At 57.4% G+C, this 16,153-nt stretch overlaps 1 protein-coding gene across 4 annotated transcripts; it reads right to left on the reverse strand.

Moving 5' to 3' along the window:
- Positions 1-669: 669 nt before the first annotated feature.
- Positions 670-14,304, reverse strand: STAC2 (SH3 and cysteine rich domain 2). Of its 4 annotated transcripts, none has more exons than XM_060134340.1 (12): positions 14,156-14,304; positions 13,857-13,996; positions 6,741-7,047; positions 6,305-6,402; positions 6,032-6,122; positions 4,510-4,622; positions 4,342-4,414; positions 4,188-4,249; positions 3,623-3,720; positions 3,182-3,233; positions 2,698-2,835; positions 670-2,000 (listed from the first exon to the last, which is right to left on the reverse strand). In XM_060134340.1, exons 2-12 carry the CDS (start codon positions 13,944-13,946, stop codon positions 1,896-1,898), a joined length of 1,227 nt encoding a protein of 408 aa, XP_059990323.1. In that variant the 5' UTR covers positions 13,947-13,996; positions 14,156-14,304; the 3' UTR covers positions 670-1,895. The 4 variants fall into 4 exon arrangements, with proteins under 4 accessions (XP_059990323.1, XP_059990322.1, XP_059990325.1 ...); XM_060134339.1 differs by having other exon boundaries at positions 4,510-4,625; XM_060134342.1 differs by lacking the exon at positions 2,698-2,835 and having other exon boundaries at positions 4,510-4,625.
- Positions 14,305-16,153: the final 1,849 nt, after the last annotated feature.

Genomic DNA, 16,153 nt, shown 5'->3' on the forward strand with positions numbered 1-16,153 from the left:
GCGGGGGCGAGGCTGATCTCGGGTGGGTATTGAGCCCCCCCGCCCCCACCCCTGGGTACGGAGACTGCTGGTCTCCGAGGGCATCTCTGCCTGGGCAGGAACGGTCCAGACGCAGAGGTGTGTGCCCGCCCCCTGCGCGAGGCAGGAGCGCCTCGAACCCGAAAGTGGCCGCAGCCCCACCCTCTCTCTTTCCGGCGTCCCCCAAACCTCCTGCCCCACTTCCTCAGATCCCGCCTGGCTCAGGCTGCTTGGGTGGAAGGGAATGAGAAGGCTTGGGGACCCTCACTGTCAGGGCCAGCTGTCCCCATACCCCTCCTCTCGGAGATGAGCGCATTCTCCGATCTTCAGGCTGTCCCCTTTCCGTACCTCCACCACCACCCCGACCCCTTCCCCCTTCCCTTCCTCTAGCCCAAGCAGATAGAGCAGACAGGTTGGGACAAGAAACATTTAATTAGGAGTCTGGGGGCTCAGCAATGCCCCAGCAGACGCCTCATGCAGCCTCATGTACAGTGGGCATTGGGCCCGCCCCTGGGACATTGCTGGAGGGGGGGGGGCCCTCATGGCAGCAAACAGGGCAGTGTGGCTTGAGTACCCCTCTCTGCGAGGGAGAGGTGGGGCAGGGGCCAGTGGGTAGGAGGATGTGTCCCTCCCACTGCATGGGAGGGTGTGACTGTGCCTAGGATGGGGGGTGGCATTGGTTGGCACGATCAAGGGCACAAAAGGAGGCTCTGAGCTAGGGGGAAGAGAGAAGTTGGTACCAGAGAGAAGCAACCTGCAAGGGAGGGGTCCTCTTTGCGTGTCCCCCCCCCCAGGATGCCTACCCCCTTCCCCTCCTGGTGCTCCAACAGAATTCTTTGTCTGTCTCCCACTACCTCTTCCTCCCAGGGCTCTGTGTCCTGGACAAGGGAGCAGATGCAACCAGAAAAGGGACCCCTGCAAAGGCAGCCCTGTCCGCTGCAGAGCCTGGAGAGAGGGGGTGAGGGAGGGTCACTGCGGGGTCAGCCCTGAAGGTTGGGTTCCTGGGGTGGGCCTGGAGAGGACTGGGACAGGAACTGAGCTTTTAGAGTCCTGACAGTGAACTGGGGGTTATTTTGAGCAGGCGTGGGCCAGTCTTTTGTTCTTAATCGGGTTTCTGTGTTCAGGCCGCTCTTGGGTGTCCTTTCCCAGTGCACAAGGGGAAGATGAGGCTGCTCTGTGGTGACTGTGCTACTTGAGGGAACAGTCTCTGATTTACCACAGCTTCCCCAGACCTCAGCCCTCCCCTCCTCTGTCCACCCAGGTTTCAAGTAATGGGAGAGAGAACCGCAGAAGTTTCCTGAGAATTGATGGAGTGACAGAGGTGGTGAGACCAGGATCCACCTGCAGCCCTGAAGTCCCTCCCTACCCAGAGCTGGGGCTAAGGGACCCGGGAAGGCACCTTCCCAAGGCCCCACTTCCAAAGGGGCAGCTGCAGGGTCACACACACAAAGACCCAAGCAGAGGCTCTGTGAGGAGAGGGGAGCTGTCAGGCAGGCAAAGATGCTGTGGGCAGGGGAAGGTCTCTGGAAGAGGCAGCAGGGAAGTTCCCCAGGAACTGCCTCTCAGGGCTGGACTCAGCATGGCAACGGGCTTTGGGAGTGCATGGGCACCAGGGGGTCCCACCTGGAGCTTTCCCATCCCCTCCCACTTTCTCCTCCTCCCCACCTCCAAGTCTCAGAGCAGCAGCCTCCTCAGGGCACCCCAGGACCCATGAAATAAAACCCTCCTCAGTGCAGAAGCCTCCCAAGCCATGGTGACTGGCCCCTAGGAGAAGGGCAGAGGGAGAGAGAGTGTGGGCAGAGGCCTGCTCCCCTCCTGGGGCCAGAAGCAAGGGCCGGGCACAGGCAGGGGTGGCTTCCGGGTTCTCTTGGCTCTTCTCAGATCTCGGTCAGGACGTTGGCTGGCACCAGACCCCGCTTCTTGCCGCTGCTGACGCGGATGAAGCCATCAGCATCCTTGCTCCTGCCCACGCCCACACAGATCTGAGCGGAAGAGACATGAAGCTGAGGCTTGGCACTGCCTGCGTCCCTGGCCCCAAGTCCTGCTGGTGGCTCCCAGGCGGTCCATCCCAGGGGATGACGGGACCAGCGTCAGATGTGGTTGGAGCCCGGGTGATGGGAGCAGATCCCAGGAGAGTACAGGGTGCAAGACCAGGCAGTCAGCAGACACAGAGCATCACTTCGGGTCTGACCTTTGAGATCAGCTCGTCTAATGCCCCTGACAAACTACCATTTCACAGAGGAGGTAACGGGGGAAAAGGACTTGCCCATGGTTAACAAGAACCCAAAGGCAGAGCCAGCATTCAAACCCGAGCCTCTAGACTCCTAATCCAGTGTTCCTGCCCCGACTCTCTAACATAACTCAGCCCTCTGCCTGTGTTAGCTGCCAGCCCCAGTTCCCAGAGGGGAGGACAGGAGAGCCCTGCAGTCCCACTGCTGCTTTTTTTTTTTTTTTTAACGGGAATTTCAGTTCCCGGACTAGGGATTGAACCCGGCCACGGTAGTGAAAGCCCAGACTCTTAACCACTAGGCCACCAGGGAACTTCCCAGTCCCACTGCTTCTAGCCTGCCTTCCCTCCTGCTGCCAGGCTGCAAGCATCCTCCTCCAGGGCCTCGCCCACACCCTTGCCGCCTCTCTCCCACGCCCACCTCTCCAGCCATGCAGGGCCCAGGCCCTCACCTGGCTCTCCTTGAGGCTCATGTAGCCCTGTTCCTTGTTCCCGGAGAAGGGTTGGCAGCAGCGCCAAACGTTCTCGCCTGGCCTCACCCGCTGCACAAAATTGGCTGGGAAGAAGCCAACCCGGTCGCCGATCTTGCCCTGGGGATGAGGCTGGCAATGAACACTCGTGCCACCCCCTGACCCCCACTGCTTTCTCTAGACCTAAAGCCCACTCAGAGCCAATGCTGTCATCCTCCAGATTTGGCTTCTCTGTATTTGAGCCCCTAGTCGGGTGGCTTCTGGGCTGGAAAGGGCACAAGGTGGATGGAGGAACAAGGCTGGGGCGGGGAGGGGCACAGCGAGAGTAAGACCTGAGGGTGGGTCTAGGCCTGGCTAGGGCCGGTGGAGGAAGGAGAGGAGGTCTTTGGGGCTGTGTTCTCTGAGGGTGCGGGCTAGTGATGTACCTAACACCCCCCACCCTCCGCTCCCCACCCTGCCAAGTCACCTTCCACCAGTCCTCGTTAGAGTCATCCACCAGCATGATCCGGTCTCCAGGCCTGGAATGAGAGAGCGGAGGTAGCACATGGGGCAGGAGGGACCCTCCCACTCTGCATCCCAACAGTCCTAGGCCCCCAGATCCCCTGCATGCCCCCCTCAGCTGGGAGAGAGTTCTCGATGCCCTTGCAGGACCCTGAGTGACTACAGGTATGGCAGACGCTCTCCAGGACAGAGGCCGGGCAGGGGGCAGGAAACATGACATTAGCACCAATCCCTCTTGGACTCTGGCGCCTCTGTCTCCTCTTTGGGCTCAGTAGCCTCAAGTGTGCCAGGAGGAGGTTCCTGAAGGTCTCCCTCACACTCGTGTTCCAAGGTCTGGGAGCACAGAGCCCTGAGGTTGGAGCCAGGCAGCTGCCCGGGGCGGGGACTGGGCCGCTGGAGGACTTACTGCAAAGCCAGGTCGTTGTTTTCCTGGGGCAGAAACTTGTAGAGCGCGACGTAGGAGTACATGGGCCCCACATCCTTCCGTAGAAGGGGCCTGGGGACCTGTGGAAAAGCTCTGGGTCATTGTGGGGGGGACACCTTTCTTATTCCACCTACTCTCCCCTTGCCCTGACCTTGCCTACCCTGGGGGCTAGGAGATGGGGCACAGCGCTCCTGGGTCAATGACAGGGGAGGTGAAGACTGTCCTATCTGCCGTGCTTACACACCCCTGAAGGGACTGGGCCAGGGATGGAGAAGAGGGATCCTCCTCTGCCTGCTGCACCCTAGAACTGCCCACCCTTGGGGCAGTAGGAGTGGGCACAGTAGGCACTGGGTCAGTGGAGTGGTAACACCCCTGCCTCCCGGGCCTACTCACCCCGGCATTGCCCATCCCTGTAGACTGAGGATAAATGATGGAACAGGGATACTCCCACTCAGCACGCTGTCACCCACCTAGGGATCAGTGACAAGGAGAAGAACAGCCCCTTCCCACCTGGCCTGCCGGGGGCTCACTGCCAGCCCAGCCTCACCTGCCGTCCAGGGCTCTTCTCCTCTGGTCCTGACCCTTCGCTCTCAGCCGCGGCTGTGAATACTGGAGATGCCAGGGTGGGGCGAGGGTGTGAGGCAGCAGGCAGCGGCCCGTACTGCGCTCCATTCCTGCCCCTGGTCCCCAGTCCCACTCACCGCTGTCGCCAGGGCCCTCCTCTGAGCTGCGGATGCTGCCTTCCCCGTCCTCAATCAGCTCATCCCGCTCGCTCTAGGGACACAGCGAGGGGAGGGCTCAACCCCTGGACCCCCCACCCTCTGAGACCTCTGCCCCCGAGGCTCCCCTTTGGTGCTCCCCATACCTACCAAGCTCCGCGTGGGGGACTCAGAGGTGCTGCTGAAGCTGGAGCGGTTCATCAGGGCCAAGGAGGTTCCGTAGCGCAGGGTCTCATAGACGGGGTCCACCTTCCCGCTGGCCCCTACTGAGGAGTCACCATCAGGGCCGGGCACCCTGCTGCCAGCCTCGCTCTGCCCTGAAGTCCTGCATCTCAGCCCTGGCTGCCCTGCGGGCTGTCCCGCTCAGCCAGCCCTAAACTGAAATCTGCACTCCTCTCACCTGCCCCTCCCAGGTCTCCCTCACGGTATGAGAGCTCCGTGTCCTCCCACGGTGCCCAGGCACAAACCTGGAGCATCCTGGACCCCTTGCCCGCCTCACTGCCTGTGTTCACTCCATCACCTCATCCTACCTCCCAAACATTTCTAGAATCTGCTCACTTCTCTCCATATCCACTGCTACCAGCCTGGTCCAAGCTACCAAACTCTTTCCTGGCAACCATCATGGCCTCCCAACTGGTCTCCCTGCTTCCAGTCCAGCCTCTCCAACCCACACAGTAGCCAGAATGCTCTTGTAAAAACACAAAAATTGACCTTATAATAAAGTCCAAAGACCTGTGGTTACCAAGGGGGAGGCGGGGTGGGGGAGGGATGGATTGGGAGTTTGGGATTAGCAGATGCAAACTGTTTATACACAGAATGGATAAACACCAAGGTCCTACTGTAGAGCACAGGGAACTATATTCAATATCCTGTGATAAACCATAATGGAAAAGAATATGAAAAATAATATATATATATGTATAACTGAATCACTTAGCTGTACAGCAGAAATTAACACAACATTGTAAATCAACTATACTTCAATTAAAAAAAAAAAGGAATAAAGTCCAAAGAACACTCTTAAAATGAACCCCGAGGCCCTGCACCCAGGGTCCCATCTCACCCTTTTACTCTGACTCCCTCAGTCCCATCCTCATTATCCTTTCTTTAACTCTCTGCCTCTCCCTACCTCTGGCCTGCCTCCTGTCCACACTGGTCTTCCCCAGATCCTCAGACTAATTCCCTATCTGTCAAGTCTCCCGGATGCCTTCTTTGCCTCTGTGGATGAGGTCGGTGCCGACTTTATCCTCTCTTTATTCCCTATCCTTCCGTTTCAGGCATTCACCAAATGATGGTTAATTGATGATTTATGTGATTATTTATTTCATGTCTAGCTCCCTTACTAGACCATGAGCTCCACCTTCTTCAGGGCTGTGTTCCCATGTCTAGCACAGTGCCTGGCACTTAGTAGGTGTTCAATAAAGTGTTTGTTAAAGGATGGATGAATGAATGAATGAACTCTACATTCAGGACAGCAGCATTCAAAGAAGGGAAGTGGGGAAGAAAACCAAAACAAACAAACAAAAAGAAGAAGAAGAAGTCTAAAAAAAAGAGAAGGGAGTGGTAGTAGTGCCAAGAACGGGCAGTGCCATGTGACTCAGGTGCTCCTCTGAGGAGTGCATGAGTCTCTCATCACACCACAGTGGGATCAGGGGCAACAGTGGACACTCACCAGTGGGTGGGGACTCCTTGCTCATGGCACAGGCTGGTGGCGGCTCATGCACCAGGAGCGGGGAGCTGAAGTTGCGGCGGAAGGAGGAGGACTGTGGCGGGGGGTGGGGTGGGGCAGAGAGAGGGCACAGGGAGGTCACAGCCCCTTGAGAGTTTGGCCTTCCCCAAGCCCAAGCACCACCCCACATGAGGAACCAGCCCTGCAGGGCACTCATTCCCCCACATGCCAGGCCTGGGAGCATCAGCCAGCCATCTCTGTGTGGTCCCCACTCACCGTCTTGCCTGGGCATTGCTGGTGGGAGATCTCCTCGGAGCACCAGAGGTGGACGCTGACTTTGCATGTCTTACACCGCAAACCCTGCTTGGAGTTTCCTGGGAAGAATGTGGGTTTGGCAAGAGGGGGTGGTCAAGAGAGGTTACATCCAAGGGCAAGGAGCAAAGGAGGCAGGTTAGGGCATGACGGAGCAAGGGACTGGGCATCCTCATGCCAGCCTGGGGCCTAGCTCCGACCTCCACACAGTCAGGGTGGAACCTGAGCTGTTAGTAAACACAGCAACACGGGGTCCCCACCGACCCCCAAGGGTGCTCATGTGTCCTCCCAGAGGGAGGGGCACAGTTAGGTTTAGCAGCAGCCCAACATCAGGCAGTCAGGTCCATGGGCCCACACCCACACTCACCCCGACCCCTTCTGTTGCTACCCAGGCACCTACCCACAATGAACTGTTGGCACAGCTCACAGGGGCTGGCTCGCTTGAAGACGTGTTCCTGGAAGCTGTGCAGCCTCACTGGTTTGAGTGGTGCCAGGGGGCGTGAGATCGGGCAGGGGGACAGGGCTGGGGTGTGTAGGCCCCAGTCTGCAGACGCTGGTGGTGGGGAGGGAGGTGGCAGCGGGGTCGGGGGCGTCAGCAGCACCTCGGTGGGGCATTTGGGCTCAGACCCCGAGCGAAGGAAGAAGTTCTCCATGCTCTTACTTCGGAGGATGTTCTTGAGGGAAAGTGAGCGCTTGAACCTCTGGAGCTGAAAGAGGAAAAGGGGCTGTGAGCCTGGAGGGGACTGGCTCCCCGGGATCTCTCCTTGGCCAGCGGCAGCCTGAAGGCTGAGAGCCAGAGGTGAGATGAAGTACTGAGAAAGAGGCTGCCAAGTCCCAGAAGGCAGGTCACCATCCCAGGTGCCCACAAGAGCCAGGCAGGGAACCTCCTCGAGCAAAGGAGCTCTGGCTGGACAGGCACCTAATTAGGAGTGGTGGGGACTGGACAGTCAGCGAGTAGCTGCTGGTCTCCTTCAGCCAGCTGAGCTAGTCTCTAGGGCAGCCCAGCGTTGCCAGGTTTCTCAATTTTCAAAAAGAAATCTAGACTTTGTTTTTTAAAAATATTTATGGGGCTTCCCTGGTGGCACAGTGGTTGAGAGTCCGCCTGCCGATGCAGGGGACACGGGTTCGTGCCCCGGTCCGGAAGGATCCCACATGCCGTGGAGCAGCTGGGCCTGTGAGCCATGGCCGCTGAGCCTGCGCGTCCAGAGCCTGTGCTCCACAACGGGAGAGGCCACAACAGTGAGAGGCCCGCGTACCGCAAAAAAAAAAAAAAATTTATTTATTTGGTTGCATTGGGTCTTAGTTGTGGCAGGCAGTTTCCTTAGTTGCAGCTCACCAGCTCCTTAGTTGCAGCACATGGGCTCCTTAGTTGCAGCATGTGAACTCTTAGTTGCAGCATGCATGTGGGATCTAGTTCCCTGACCAGGGATCGAACCCGGGCCCCCTGCATTGGGAGTGCAGAATTTCAACCACTGAGCCACGTGGGAAGTCCCTAGACTTTTTTTTTTTTTTTAACCTCTTTATTGGAGTATAATTGCTTTACAATGGTGTGTTAGTTTCTGCTGTATAACAAAGTGAATCAGCTATACATATACATATATCCCCATATCTCCTCCCTCTTGCATCTCCCTCCCACCCTCCCTACCCCACCCCTAGACTTTTTGTTTATAAAAGTAATTTTTTAATAAAAAATGTGAATCCATTTCATGAACTTATGAAATTTAAAGTCAGTTAAGAGGGACTTCCTGGTGGTTCAGTGGTTAAGACTCTGTGCTTCCATTGCAGGGGGCACAGGAAGATCCGCACGCTGCGTGCAGCCAAAAAAAAAAAACAGTCAGTTAAGAAACCTAGAACTTTATGTGACATTGGATAGAAACAAATTCAAGAGGCTTTATTTCCTTTTTAATCTGCAGAAATGGGAGTATACTATTTCTCCCGTGCCTCGCGTTTTTCTTAGAAATCATTCCATACAAATACACAAAGGGTTTCACCATTCTTTTTGTACGGCTGCACAGGAATTTCACTGAATGGAGGTACCATTTACTCGACTTGACAAAATAATACTTTGGGGGCCAAAACACACCAGGTCCTCGGTCCTTGAACGGGGAGTGGGGGAGTGGTCACCCTGGACCCTCATCCTCAGGGCTGATTCTCCCTCCAAAACACCTCTCCGGTTCATCCCCTGTAACACCTCAGCACCCCAGAGCCCTGCCCTGGTTCAGGTTCCAGCACCCTGTCGGGTTCAGGGCCATAGCTCTTTGCCTCCGCCTTGCCCATTCCCACCTGTTCTCCATGCACCTGCCAGGGAGGTGATCCCTGACCCCGCAAAAAATCTTTCATGGCTCCTCAGGACCCAGCCAAGCCCCTGTCCCAGCCATGAAACTGCAACTTGGCCAAACCTGCCCTTCCAGCCCAGGTCCTCCACCTGAGCCCACATGTGAGGACTTGAACTCATCCGTGTTTCATGCCTCTGCATTTTTTACGTGTTTGTCCTCTTTGCCTTATCCAGTTACTTCCCGCTTTCTTCTTCAGGGCTTCCTGTGATTCTTCCTTCTCTGGGAAGCCGTCTCTTCTTCTGCAGGAATTCCCTTTGGTGGGACCACTCCCTCCTCTGGCTGGCTGCATCTGGATGGGCTTCCGTGATAGCTTCGATCAGGTTTATGTTGTCCTTTACTTCTCACTCCTCCGGGAGGCTGTGAGCCCCTGGAGGGCGGGGAAGGTTGCTTCAAATCCCCATAACGGGCCTCAGCACATAGTGGGTGCTCAGTCCATGTTTGTGGAATAAATGATGAGCAAGTGGCTGGAATCCTAAACAGAACACGTGTTCTGGAGTGCACGGTGGATTCTGCGGTGAGGCCAGAGTTATTCCCTTTGCTCACCCAAACACACCCTTATTCTACCCGGAGTGAGATCTGGACCTCTCTAGCCAGACCTCTGCCCTACTCCCCTCCTGTTGAAAGCCCTTACCCCTCCCATTCCTTTCTACCAGTTAAAAAAAGAAATGGGTGGAGGTGGGGGGCAGAGGCCTGGCTCTAGGCAGGGACACTTGGCCAGGGTTCCCAGCTGGGACACCAGGCAGTCTGTGTGACAAGGGAATGGAAGTGGTGGCCCCTCTAACCCTAGGGAAGCCAGCAGGCCACATGACAGAGGGGAAAGCAGAGGGGGAAATGTTTGGGCAAAAGGCGGGCCCCGGTAGGCCAGCTGAAAGGCCAGAGCCCTAGGGGGACTGGCATGCTGAGTTGCTCAGCTCCTTCCAAATCCAGCTTCCTGGCCAGCACTGTGGGCTTCTTTGTGTGTCTCTGAGAAGCAGGGCCCCGGGCCCCAGCTGCCTGGGCATTGGGGCAGAGGTCGAGGCCCAGAGGGACAATTAATTAGAACACGAATATGTTCTATGTGGCTCTTGGGGCTCTGACAGGCCCAGAGGGGCGGGTGAACTACCCACTGCTCTGCACAGGGGCCGTGGGCACAGAGCACAGGAGGTCTCTGGGAGGATGTGCTGGGGGGGGTGGTGGGGGCAGAACGCAATCTGCTGCCTGAAGGCAAGTTACTTCACTTCCTCTCTCTCTAAGCTTCAGTTTCCCCACCTCCAAGTCAGGGTTAGATGCTCTCTAAGCAATACATGCTCAAGTCCCCAAAGCAAAACCTAAACTTATGAACATAATGAGGGACTGTCGTTGTCAGAGTCCTGGAATTGATATGCAGAATCTCATTAACCCTGGCACGACCCACTGAGGTGGTGACAATTATTGGCCCCCTTTGCAGATGAGGAGCTGAGGGGGTTAAATCACTCACTCATCATGAGTCCGCAGCTGCTAAGTAGCAGAGCCGGGACTTGAACCAGTGGCTTTGGCTATTGAGCCCAAGTGACCAGGAGCACCCTGCCTTGGCCCTCAGCTCTGGCCCTCAGTTGTGCCATGGGCTTGTCATGAAATGTAGGGTTAGAAGGGACTTGAAAGACTGGGCACATAGAGCAGTCCCCACCCCGCACTGCTCTGGCCATGTCCCCTCTGAATTATTGTCTGACTCTGTTGGTCACCTCTTGTGACGGCAAGCCCATCCTCTCTTGGGACAGTCATTCCATCTTTGGGCAGCTGCAATTGCTGGAAAGTGCTTCCCTATTTAGAGCTGAAACCTGCCTCCCTGCCTATCGGCCCTTGTCCCTCCCTTGGCTCCAGGAAGGGATACTCCCGCTTACACACATCAGTTCTTCAAATATTTGAAGACATCAATAATGTTCCCCCCTCCTGAGGCCATTATTTCCAAAGTAATCCTCACAGGATGAGATTTCAAGCCTCCCTACTCTCCAGCCTGTGCCCTTTCCTGGTCCCCGCCTGGCCTCAGTGCCAAGAGCCACCTCTGCAGGGTACCAAAAGCCTCTGGAACAGAATGTTCCCTGCCACCAGGGCAGCCCCAACTCTGCCCCAGATCCCAGGAGGGTGGAGAAGTGGGAAGGAATGCCACCTGGGGTGGCTGGCAGATGTCAAGGGCTGTGGCTGGAGGGCAGATGACGGCATCTCTGCCAAATGGCTTAATGCCCGCCCACACCAGAGACATCTGGCTTGGCCACCCAAACCTCATTTGGGCTCAGCCTGGCCAGGTATTTCCATTCCTGGGACTCCTAGTTCCCAGAGAAGACCTTTCTCTACCTCCCCACCCTCTATGTTTTTGGTGCCCCCACTGTCCCAGGACCCATTCCCTGGTGTGAGAAGAAGTCACCATACACCTTGGCAAGCTGGCCCACCTGGACCCCATTCCCTCCCAAAGCACCAGGAGCTTGTCTGGCTTGGAGCCTGGACCATCAGACCTGTTATTCTGAATCCCCTCCTGGAGGCAGGACCTGGCCTGCCTGCCTCCTCCTCACCTCTCCACACCCTGGACAGTCCTTTCCTTCCTCAGCTCCTGCCAGCTCCTGAAATGGCACTAGGCAGCTGGCAGAGGGTGGTGGCAGATGTGACACAAGCTGACTCAGATGGCAGAGCTGGCATGGCAGGGTCTTTCCAAAGATGGCAGCAAAGGGGTGCTGGCAGGACCTATGTAGTAGGATGGGATGGGGACCCAGAGAGGGCGATGCTGACACTGGGAGGGTGGCTGAGTAGCTTGGGTGCCGGAGTGAAACCCGACTTTAGGGTGAGCAGGAGGCTGGACTTGGGCTGGCAAGAAATCCCCAGGGAGCCCCAAACACTGATGAATAGGTCTGGAATGTTGACTTCACTGCCTAATGAAGACAAGTACACCAGCCACCTCTGTTGTACCTGCCTCAAACTGAGCTGGGTGGGCAGCACCGACCCTCTCCCTTCCTCTTCTCCACCTCTACAGTCTGAAGACAGAAGCTACTTTGGGACAAGTTGAGGTGGGGGAATGGAAGGAGGCTGGCAAGTGTTCTGAATCCTCTCTCTGCCCACCTCTGCCCTCCTGAGTACCTTCCCCCGGACCTGCAATCCAGCCTGTGCTGTTATTACTGAGTCCTTCATAAATGAGGTACAGGGGAGGGCGGCAAAGGGGCAGGGCTCCAACTGGCCTGGCACAGAGGGACCAGGTCAGGTGTACACTCCCATTCCTTCCCTGCTCCTCAGATCTCCATGGCTCAGACCCAGAGGTGATGGCATGGGACAGTCCTTGGGCTGGGAGGAAGGAGGTACAGACCTGCCAGGCCCTGACCACCCCTCCCCACACAGCTGAGCCTGCAGCCTGCTGACTGCTGAGGCAGCACTGCCCAGCCCTCCTGCCTGCTCTGGAGAACTCTTAAGGAGGGGGCTGAGCGGCCAGGCCGTGGTGTGGGAATCAGGGCAGGACCTGGGAGGCCCTCAATCCCCTGGGAAGCAAGCAAGGCGTTTGTATGTGTCTGTCCAGGGTGACTAGAAGGCAGCTGTGAAGCTCAGGGGCGCTGGAACTCAGGATGGGGCTCAGTTCCCTCAGGAGGGGGATCTTCTGCTTGAAAGAAGCTGTCACAAATATTCCAAGCAATATTCTGCCCCCCAACACCTCATTCCTTTCCCAGTAGACTTGGCTCTCTGAGGGGGAGGTAACTCTGTGGTCTGAGAGCCCAAGGTCTAGTTCTCAGAAGGGAGCAGGAGAAGGTCAAGTGTGAATCTGAAGACTTGGCTGTGGAGACCCACTGGGTCGCTTTGGTTTAGGCATGGGGAGCCTACCTGGGGTGCCTCTGGTCCTACTCATCTTCCCTTGGTCACTCCCCTGAAGACCTTGACCTTGAATTAACCTCATATCCTGGGGGCAGTCAGGACAGAATTAGGAGGAAGATGGGCATTGGAAAGAACTATAGATGAGCCAGTGATACCAGGGGGAGCCAAAGACCCCACCCATTTCTGGTCCTGACTGCCCCCCTCCTCATCTGGGTAACAGAAGCCGGGTGGGAACAATTTACCAGGGTGGAAAGGGAGAGAGTAGTCTGGGCCTGAAATCTGGGGGGGTGGGGGGTGGGCAGAGAGAGCACTGCCCCTTCTTCTCTCCCCATCCCCAGGTCCCCCGCTCAGGTCGCTTCCTGCAGAACTTCTTGCGGGTCAGCACCTAGAACTCGGGGAGGGAGCAGGCAGAATAGAGGCGTGGGGGGGGGGTTGAATGTGAGCAGTGTTCTCCCCCACCCCACCGCCTTCAGCGCCAGGAGTCTGCGCTCCGCCTGACTTCCTTGGGGAATAATTTATTCATTGTGACTCCCGCAGGAGTAGCAATCATACATAATTAGGGTTAATTATGACATTCATTAATTATGATGACTTCCCTTTTTGTTTCTAGCAGCTCCCCGTCCCCCTCCCCGGCACACGGCCCGCTGGCATGGGCTGCCTGTCTTTCTCATCCGGAGCCGCAACAACAGTCCCCGGGTCCCCGCCAGTGATAGTCCGCGCCGCAGCAGCCCCCAGCTGCGAACTCAGAAGCTGCGCAGCCCCCGGCCGCGGCCTCACGTCCCCGAGCCTAACCCGGTTGGGAGGGGGGCGAATGCAGGACTGCGGCGGGTCAGAGAGAGACATCTAGAGAGACTCAGAAATAAACACACAGAGACGCCGAGAGGACCCGAGACGCACACAGAGAGATACCAAGACAGAGACAAACAGGTTGTAGAGACATTTTCAGAGAGACACAGGCAAAGACAGAGGGACAGACAGAGACCTGGCGGACACGGGAGGGGTGCGCCTCGCACGCACACGCGGGCGAGTATACCAGCCCACACCCGCTACACACCGCTACACACTGCCTCCGCCTTCGCTGCGCCGACTCCCTCCAACAAACCCGAGTTACATACAATCTCCCTGGAGGGTCGCGGTGGAGCGTCCGCTCATCACGCGCTCAAGGGCGTGTCGTGCTTGTGTGATGGGGGCTCCTTGTGGCCCCTCGTCACGAGCCCACTGCCCCCGGGTCGCCGCGCGGAGCGTTGGGGACCACACGGGCCCCGCTACTGTGACCCCAGGGCACCCGAGGCCACAGTGGCAACCGCATCGGGAAGAGGGCGCCCGGGCTGGGGGCGCGCTGGGCAGGGGTCCAGGCCTCGCGCCTCCCGAGTTACCTTGGTTTCCTGGAGGGCAGAGACTGTCCCCGGGGGGGTGTGGGTGGCCGCGTCATCCGGTTCGTTCTCCTTCTCGCTCATTTCGGTCATGGTTAGGTGAGAGGGTGCCGAGACCCGACGGCAGCCCGGCTGGAGGCAGGCTGAGGGTGGCAGGCGTCTCTGTGGGACCCTGAAGCCCTTCTCTAGAGACTGCCCCCCAACGAACCCCAGGAGAAACCCGCCCAGGCAAAGCACTCCCCCCCACGCCCGGGTGCTGGCGGAGAAAGTTCCCGGGTTCGTGGGTGAGAGGAGGTAATTACACGGAGCCGCGGGAGCAGGACGACCCCAGAAGTGAGGACCAAGGATGCTGTTCCGAGCGAGGGGAGGAGGGAAGTGGGGACTCGGGGATGAGCCGAGGGAGGGAGCGATGGAGCTGTCAGTGTCCGGCAGGCTTCGCTGTCCTCTACGTCCGCCCCGCCACCCCCTCCCCTTCCCCTCCCCCCGCCGGCCCCAGCCGGGCACCCCCTCCGCCCAGTCCTCGCCTCCCAACTTTGATTTAGGAGGTCGCCTGGTCCCTCCCCTTTCCCTCCGCAGCTCCCCAGCGCCTCTATGCAAATAAGGTTCTCAGCTATTGGCAGCCGCGGTGGCCAGGAGGGCGAGCTGGGCGGAGCCTGGGGGGGGGCTTGACAAGATGGGGAGGGGCTTGGAGGGTAAAGAAGTGGAGGGAGCAGTTTTACTTGAAAAACCCGGAATTGGGGGCGTGACAAGGTTGAAGGAAGCCTCAGGAGATCATATTCGAGTCTGGAAGGGTTGGGGGGGGAGTAGAAATAGGTTGGATCTGCAGAAGGATAGCTGAAAGTGAGATAAAGGTAGGACCTCCTGATAGCGACGTGAAGAATGGGGACACTTCCGCCCAATTAACTGGATGTCTCTCTGCCCTGGAGACACTCTCCCCAAATGTGTCTCTCCTCGGACTATGTAGGGGTTTCCTCAGCAGAGAATGGACAAATGAACATCATGTGTCAAAGGCCAGCCCTGTCCTGGAAAGCAGGACAACTATATTGTTTTCCAGTCTTGTTGCCTGGGCTTCAGCAGAGAAGAGGCCTCGGTCCCCACACTTGAGGTCCCCAAACCTCTCCAAGACATGCCCCCTCCTAAAGATCCTACCACAAATGGAGTTAGATGGGGGTAGGGAGAGGTGAGGGGGAAGAGGTTTCTTACCCTCCAAGGTGTCCTCTGCCCACTTGGCCTGAAGCTAATGCATGTCACCTACCTGCTATTTCCCGAACTTCCCCTACCTCTCCTCCTGCCTCTTCTGGTCCTGATCAAAAGGTCTAGCTTCATCTCTGGGCCTATCCAAGAAAATGGAGGTAGGTTGGAGGTTGAGAGAATCCTTCCCTGGGTGTGGGTGGAGAGACTTCTGGGTGTAAGTCTCCTTCCTCCTCATCTGCTGTGGGTGATGAGATGAGGAGTGGGTGGCACTCAAGAGGGTCCTGCCTTTATGCCAGCCCTGGAGGAGGGGCTGAACCTAGTGTTCCGTCCTCCGCCCGCCCTCCCCCCATGCACCTAGCCATTCATGCCATCTATCTCCTCCTGAGGATGAGCTCACCGGTGGAGCACTGCTCAGGTTACTGCGTCCAGGAGTAGAAATTTATTTGCCACTGGCAGAATTAGGACAAGGGTGGACAGGAGGGTTTGTGGTAGTGGGGGCTTAGTCCCCTCCCCCTCCAGATCCACACACTGCAGACTCTCTGAGTGCTAGCTTTCTTGAAAGGAGTTTGAATAGAACCTGGCCTCAGCCCTCAGACCAGTTTCCCCAAAGGCCCATTCATTACCAACTGCTCCCCTCTGAGGGCCACCCTCCTCCCTCCTGCCCAGCACAGGTCAGCCCAACGACCCCCACCTAGGCAACTCAGACTTAGAAATGCTTGGAGCACCTGAGATGGGGTCATCAGCCCTCTATCTCTACCTGTCCTGGGCTGGAGCAAACAGGGGCTTCGTCTGTGTTTGTGAGGCCTCCTGGGGGGAGGTACCCCTGTTTCCCTCCAAAGAGAAGAGGCTCTGGGTTCCTTCGAGTCCAGTACCTGTGTAGTCACTAATTCACTTGACCCTGGGTAGGTAACTTTTTTTTTTTTTTTTTTACGGTACACGGGCCTCTCACTGTTGTGTCCTCTCCCGTTGCAGAGCACAGGCTCCGGATGCACAGGCTCAGCGGCCATGGCTCACGGGCCCAGCCGCTCTGCGGCATGTGGGATCTTCCCGGACTGGGGCACGAACCCGTGTCCCCTGCATCGGCAGGCGGACTCTCAACCACTGCG

This window comes from Lagenorhynchus albirostris, chromosome 20 (assembly GCF_949774975.1).
Source record: "Lagenorhynchus albirostris chromosome 20, mLagAlb1.1, whole genome shotgun sequence".
Taxonomy (NCBI): domain Eukaryota; kingdom Metazoa; phylum Chordata; class Mammalia; order Artiodactyla; family Delphinidae; genus Lagenorhynchus; species Lagenorhynchus albirostris.